We start from the raw sequence: 7,073 nt of genomic DNA, 5'->3' as shown, positions 1-7,073 counted from the left end.
GTAACAGTTGTAACTCAAATGAAACCAAACAGTTGTAACTGTTCAGCAGCTCCCAAACCTTTTTCCAATCTTCCTGTAAGAACAGAGCCATGGACTCCACGGATCAGTTTGACAACAGCCCTCTGCTAGACGGAGACGGCTCATCACGAGAGGTTTGTACGCTCTCTCTCCCTCACTCCCTTCCCCTCTCGCTCTCTCCCTCTCCCTCGCTCTCTATCTCCCTCTCTTCCGGCAACAGTGTCTTAATTAAGTCTAAGCAAACGGTTTCCATGCTTAGTTACCTGATGAAGCATGCCGTATTAAATTTCAAACTTGTGCTCTGGTGATTTGCTTCATATATAAAGCGGGACGAAAGCCTTTTTTGATATTCCTTTTTTTCCGAACCATGTGTCTATTCTTAATTAATACTCCCTTCATCCCAAAATAACTATCTTAAGCTTAGTACAACTTTGTACTAAAGCTAGTACAAAGTTAAGACACTTATTTTAGGATGGACGGAGTACGTAGTATATAAAGCGGGACGAAAGCCTTTTTTAGTATTCCTTTTTTTCCGAACCATGTGCCTATTCTTAATTAATACTCCCTTCATCCCAAAATAACTATCTTAAGCTTAGTACAACTTTGTACTAAAGCTAGTACAAAGTTAAGGCACTTATTTTAGGACGGAGGGAGTACGTAGTATAATCTATATAAATAAAGGAAGTATACTCTCCTTAATTAGCCATACTTACATGGATGCAGTCTATTCTGAGTTTCTGACAGCATCGAAAATAGACAGGTGATGGCTCATGGTTTCAAAGAACATCTGTTTTGAGACTAAACTACTCCCAGTTTGTAACCATAATAGTACCTTTGTAATTATCAGATACCAGCTCTCCCTCTGTTCATACCAATTTACCTGTGAATGCGCCATTAATTATATTATTTTAATGCACATTTCTCTATTGCTACATCTTCAAAAATTCAATCGGCGAGATTTATCATTGATTACTTTTGCTTTACTGTGAAGTGCAGAATACAACAGAATATACAGGTGATGGATCTGTTTGCATCAGTGGGCATCCTGCTTGCAGAAAACATACAGGGAATTGGAAGGCCTCCTTCTTAATCATAGGTCAGTCAGTACAGCACAATGCTCATGCATAAGTAACCTTCTGTTGGAAGACCATGGAAATGTGATGGTTAGATGCTTGTATGCATTTAAAAAAATACTTCACACTCAAGCCTTCATATATTATACATCCAGCGTGATCCCAACTGTATTTGTGAAGATAATTTGTCTCTTCAGATAGTGAACGGAACTCTAGTTGAATTTGACACTAGAATTTTGTGGTCGCTTTCTGTATTCAATACAAGATCTAACAAAAGGCAAACTACTTTGTTGCAGTCTGTTCACTCTGCTGTTATCTTGCATATTCTTCCATTGGAAAAAACCTTGTCAGTTATCTCACAAAAGTCCTACATGAAACAAATTTGGATGCTGCAAGACATGTTGCAACTTGGCAAGGTACTAGCTATCTCGCGCCTCTGGTTGGAGCCTTCGTTGCCGATTCATATCTGGGAAAGTACCGGACAGTTTTGATCGCCTGCATGATTTTCATTATTGTAAGCGCTACAAATCATTCATGCCTATTTATGATTTAAAATAATCACAAAGAGTCAAAGACACCCTGTTATCATTCATGCCTAGACACCCTGTTATCTGTACCGTCCGTGCAGAATATGGCGTCTGGAGATCTGTGCCATGCACTGTAGGGTTGGAATCAATTAGCAGGTCTACTGCATCGTTAAACACGGGAGAGTTCACAATATTTGAATGAATCTGGGCCTATTCTAGGCCTGTTCCTCCTGACCACCTACCGAAAGAAAGATGAATAGACATTGGAGATGACATGTCGGCCTGCTACCTTTCTTCTCTCTCCGTTCACAGCCTCTCCATCCATGGAAAACAGTTCTTTTCTCTCCTCTCTCACAGCCTCTCTCTCCTTCCATTCCTCGCTCATAAAAAATGCTCTCTCTCCTCACCTTTCCGCTCTCTCTTCAATCAAAAAAAGACATAAGAATCACATGCATGCGCTGCGTGAACGAGGTAGAGAAAACAAAAGAATCAGATGCATCTCGCCTTTACTACACTAGCCATTGACCAATTCTATCTGCTGCAGCCTAGGACTGGCCGTGTTTGACTCTGTAAATTGCCTGCTTAATTAACTGAAGTGGAGCAGCCATTGGGGTCTGAGGAGAAAGCATTGGCTGTATGTGGTGGATGTCGATTTTTTTACATACTGCATGCAAAGCTAAAGAGGCAACCGGATGTTACAGGATCTGACACACTGCTCGCACCTGTTCCATCGCGGTCACTTCAACCATCGTGTGCACCGCATACACCTTCTGCCAGGCCTACTCCTGCCAAACCTATTTCTGCATGCTACACCTCCTCCCGTCGCTGTTTGTCTGCTTAAAAAAGCCCGACTAATCAAGCTGATCCTGCAAAACGTCTGCATCTGTACAGTGCCTTGCACGACTCGTAATATAGCTGGACGGACAAGATTAGAGGGTGCCGGGACTCCTAGGTGCTGTGGCACCTTTCCGAAGACACTTATGCATATATAGTTCTGATATGATATGCGCATTCAGCACTTTATTTTATCTCGAACATGCATCTAACTGTGTGTCATTTTGTATTGGAAGAAGAAATAAAAATTGCGCAAAGCTCTAACACCTGCGAAAACATAGCCATAAAGGTGGCACTTACCAAAACAAAACAAAAGAGAAACTATAAAAACTAAACAGCCCAACAAATCTAGCAACCAACCTATATGCCTGATTGCAAGAGATCAAAAGATCATTATTTACCTTAACATGTGCATTCAACATCTGAGTTCAGTTTTCTTAACATGTCTGTTTATCTTTTTTTTTCATTCTGTTGTTTAGGGAATGATGATGTTGCTTCTATCAGCAGCACTTCAATTAATCTCAGCCGGTCCTCACGCTTGGACTGTTTTGGTACATCTAGTCTCTTCTCAGTACACCATATTCTTGGTTGGGTTGTACATGGTGGGTTTAGGGTATGGTGCACAGCGCCCTTGTGTCACGTCTTTTGGAGCCGATCAATTTGATGACACCGATTATGTGGAGAAAACCAGAAAGAGCTCCTTCTTCAATTGGCATTATTTTGCAATCAATGCTGGTTCATTGATTGCTGGGACTGTTATTGTCTGGGTTCAAGAACATGAAGGCTGGCTCTGGGGTTTTACAATTTCAACACTGTTTGTGACTTTAGGTGTATGTATTTTTTTCTTGGGCTCCATCGTGTATAGATTTCAGAAGCCTGGAGGAAGCCCTCTGACAAGACTATGCCAGGTTGTCATTGCAGCTACTCGGAACTTTGATAAAGTTTTGCCATGTGATTCCTCAGCTCTTTATGAGTTTATGGGGCAAGGCTCGGCAATCGAAGGCAGGCGGAAATTGGAGCATACAACTGGACTTGAGTAATACTCTGCTGAGATTTTGACTCTTAAGTTTATAATTTATGCATTCATTCTATTTTGAATTTCCATTCAAGTATACTAGATTAGTTTATTTGCTAGTAATATGGTATTATAAGCTACATTTTAACTTATATTCGAATCCCTGAAAAGGAAAAAAAATCACACTTTTGTGAAACTTCTATTGTGGTACAAATGGATGTGCTGAAATTCGTACGAAAAATATTTCTCTCTTCTATTTCAGTGTTAAGGGAAGTTGAAACAGAGTCTGATCAAGTAGATTTCTATAATTAGTAAAGTGGTCACATTTTTCTTTCCCATTCAGGTTCTTTGATAAAGCTGCAATTGTGACATTACCTGACTGTGAATCTCCTGGCCAACATAATAAATGGAAGATTTGCACTGTCACTCAGGTAGAGGAGTTAAAGATTCTGATCAGGATGTTTCCAATTTGGTCGGCAATGGTATTGTTTGCTGCAGTTCAGGAACAGATGTCTTCAACATTTGTAGAGCAAGGGATGGCAATGGATAAACACATCGGGTCTTTCGAAATACCTGCTGCATCCTTCCAGTGTGTAGATACAATTACTGTCGTTGTACTGGTTCCAATTTATGAGAGACTCATTGTTCCAGTAATTAGAAAATTTACTGGCAGAGCGAATGGCATTACGTCACCACAGCGAATAGGGATTGGTTTATGTTTCTCGATGTTCTCAATGGTGTCAGCAGCATTGGTGGAGGGTAACCGGCTACAGATTGCACAGGCCGAAGGTTTGGTGCACCGCAAGGTGGCTGTTCCGATGAGCATCATGTGGCAAGGACCCCAGTACTTCCTGCTAGGCGTCGCCGAGGTGTTCTCCAATATTGGGCTAACTGAGGTTTTCTATGATGAATCTCCAGATGGCATGCGAAGCTTATGTATGGCATTCTCGCTTGTTAACATGTCGGTTGGAAATTACCTTAGTTCATTTATCCTTTCCCTTGTGCCAGTATTCACAGCCAGAGGAGGCAGCCCAGGGTGGATACCTGATAACTTGAATGAAGGGCATTTGGATAGATTCTACCTGATGATGGCTGGGCTGAGTTTTTTGAATATAGTAGTCTTTGTATTCTGTGCTATGAGGTACAAATGTAAGAAGGCTTCCTGATCCTCATTGACCTCTGCAATATGGCGAAGCGTGTGTAGAAATTGTACTGTGGTATATATCATCATGTGCAAAGGTAAACTATGCCGCAGGTAATTGCAATGCCGCATATCTCGTCTCGTGTAAAAGCACCCTTGGCTGAGCCCAACATGATACCATTTGTCATCTACGGGTGTTGTGCAATCAAACACAGTCTTCTTCCTCACGATCTTCCCTCCCCCCAAGTGGTTGATTGACAAAGGTAATAAGCTTATGCATGAAGCTGCCTCGGCTACATCCCCTGAAGTGGAAGCAAGATCTGTTGGACACTGCTTTTCTGAAGAAGGAGCATGTTGTAGTAGTTATTTCAGTGATGTGGGCAATTTGGAGCAATAGAAATATGTATATGGAGAATCTCAATACCAGACACTGAATATCAATGGAGTTGATGAGTTGATTACATCACTTGATATTCCAAGGGGTGATACAGTGGACATGAACTCATAAAGGAACGTTAGAGGTACCACCGCAGGGCTGGGTAAAACTGAACTGTGATGGGGCGACCGACCAGGCCACGGGAGATGCAGGAGCCGGAGTGGTGGCTAGGGATGATCGGGGGTCCTTATTTGCGAGATACTCTAAATACCCTGCTAAGGAGGACCCATTCATAGCCGGAATCCTAGCTTGTCGTGATGCTATGAAACTTGCTATGGTAGACCGTTATCACATGTGATCGTGGAATCGGATTCCGTCCATTTGCACAATATGGACACTAGGAAATTATAGGTCTGTCGAAGGCCAAGTTTGTAGAGAGATGGACTCTTATCTCTCATCCTCTAAGGGATTTGATCTAGTCTTTGTGTGTCGGGAGGCCAATTTTTGTGGCTCACCAATGTGCCAGGCATTCACATTTTTAGACAATGCTTGTAATATGAATGTTATCCCTGATTTCCTGATTGACCCTGCTCAATCAGAGATGTTCCACTTGAATGAATAAATACAAGGAGTGGTTCTCAATAAAGAGGAGTCCATAGGTGGAATCCGTGGCATGCTAAAGTGTCACATTTTTTGTTTTCCGAGGACATAGGGAGCAGAGGCAAGCCGACCTTGCCTTACCGTTATGGCACCTCGGACGGCTACAGGCAAGTGGTCGTGTGTTTACTAGTACTAGTACTTTCCTCTCGTCCAAGTCAACTAGACTATACACATTGACTCAAATCAGGAGATGAGTGGCCATCACCAAAATACTTAGCATGCACGCAGGCAATGCCAGCCAGATATATATGTACGTGTATGTTACGATCCGATTAATACCAGTCCAGATGTATGTGGTTTGTTGATCGACAGGAAACTGAAACTGAAAATGATGTTCTGGGGCGGTTTACCGACGTCTGAACCAGTCAGCCGGTCATCTGTAGCCAACCATTCTCCTTATCTTACCCTGCCGGCCCGCTCTTCATTCTTTTTGCTGTATAAAAGCAGGCAGATAAGTCTCCTTTTCTTCTTGCCCCCCTCTCGTACGCCCACTTGTTGGATGCATGTTAATTTTCGGTCAATTACTACACATCTTCAAGGTTAGTGCTCACCTCTCTGGGGAATTAATACTTTTGGAACCATGAACCACCCGGCCACCATCCTTCGGTTATGTAGTTTTAAACTTATCATATCTTGAAACTTCCAGTTTTTATTCTTATCATATCTTGAAACTTACAAATCTAGACTATACTAGATGAAATACAAGTATTTTTTGTTGATCAAAACAAATCACAGAGAATATATGATATTCTAGTTGTTGTAGGGTTTTGCCTTTGTCTTTGTGAGTGGTCTTTGGCTTTGTTCTTCTTTTATTGATGTTAGCCTTTAGGTTTTTCCTAGTTTGCGTTTCTTTCCTTTTTCAATTAACTCTGCAGGTCTTTTTTTTTGGGCTAATTAACTCTGCAGGTCAATTCTTGTGATCTTTTCTCATTCTCCATCACTGATGAACGCATTGATCTATATCTATTATTGTGAAGTTAATTTCATGATATGTTTTTTTAGGTATCAGAGAAGCTGGCTGGGCTCATCTAGAGTAGTACACCTGGAGGAAGGAAGCAAGATCATGGCTTTGCCGGCCTCGATCTCCCACCTGGCTCACTTGGAACAGAAGCTATGGCTGCAGGACACAGGGAAAAGCTTTTGGTTCCCCAAGGGAACTACCTTGAGCATCCAAGGCCTCAAGAGGGAACTGGTGAACTTGTTGGAAGATGTAATCCTTGTACGTCAGATCAATATTTATTATCTTTGCCTTCGATGAAGCGGCAAACCCAATCCACCTGTCAAGATGATCAGAGTACTCTATGAGCAGGCCACACTTAATGCTGAACTTATTGATCCCTATCCCACTATGCCGACAAATAACCCCATTTACGATCTCAATGAACTTTGCTCGTGTTATTTTGGTACCATCCTGATGAGCAAACTCATC

The 7,073-nt window shown here is 41.9% G+C and overlaps 1 protein-coding gene across 1 annotated transcript; it reads left to right on the top strand.

The window, feature by feature from the left end:
* Positions 1-5,491, top strand: LOC125525687 (protein NRT1/ PTR FAMILY 8.3-like). Its single transcript, XM_048690688.2, has 5 exons — positions 1-152; positions 1,015-1,114; positions 1,388-1,605; positions 2,932-3,488; positions 3,811-5,491. The coding sequence occupies exons 1-5, from the start codon at positions 90-92 to the stop codon at positions 4,631-4,633; spliced, it is 1,761 nt and encodes a 586-aa protein (XP_048546645.2). The 5' UTR covers positions 1-89; the 3' UTR covers positions 4,634-5,491.
* The last annotated feature ends 1,582 nt before the right edge of the window (positions 5,492-7,073 follow it).

The sequence above is a fragment of the Triticum urartu genome, chromosome 7A (assembly GCF_056163025.1).
Source record: "Triticum urartu cultivar PI428250 chromosome 7A, HENAU_Tu73, whole genome shotgun sequence".
NCBI classification, from domain to species: domain Eukaryota; kingdom Viridiplantae; phylum Streptophyta; class Magnoliopsida; order Poales; family Poaceae; genus Triticum; species Triticum urartu.
Note: the sequence above shows the minus strand (reverse complement) of the source record. Positions and strands in the feature narration are given on the sequence as shown.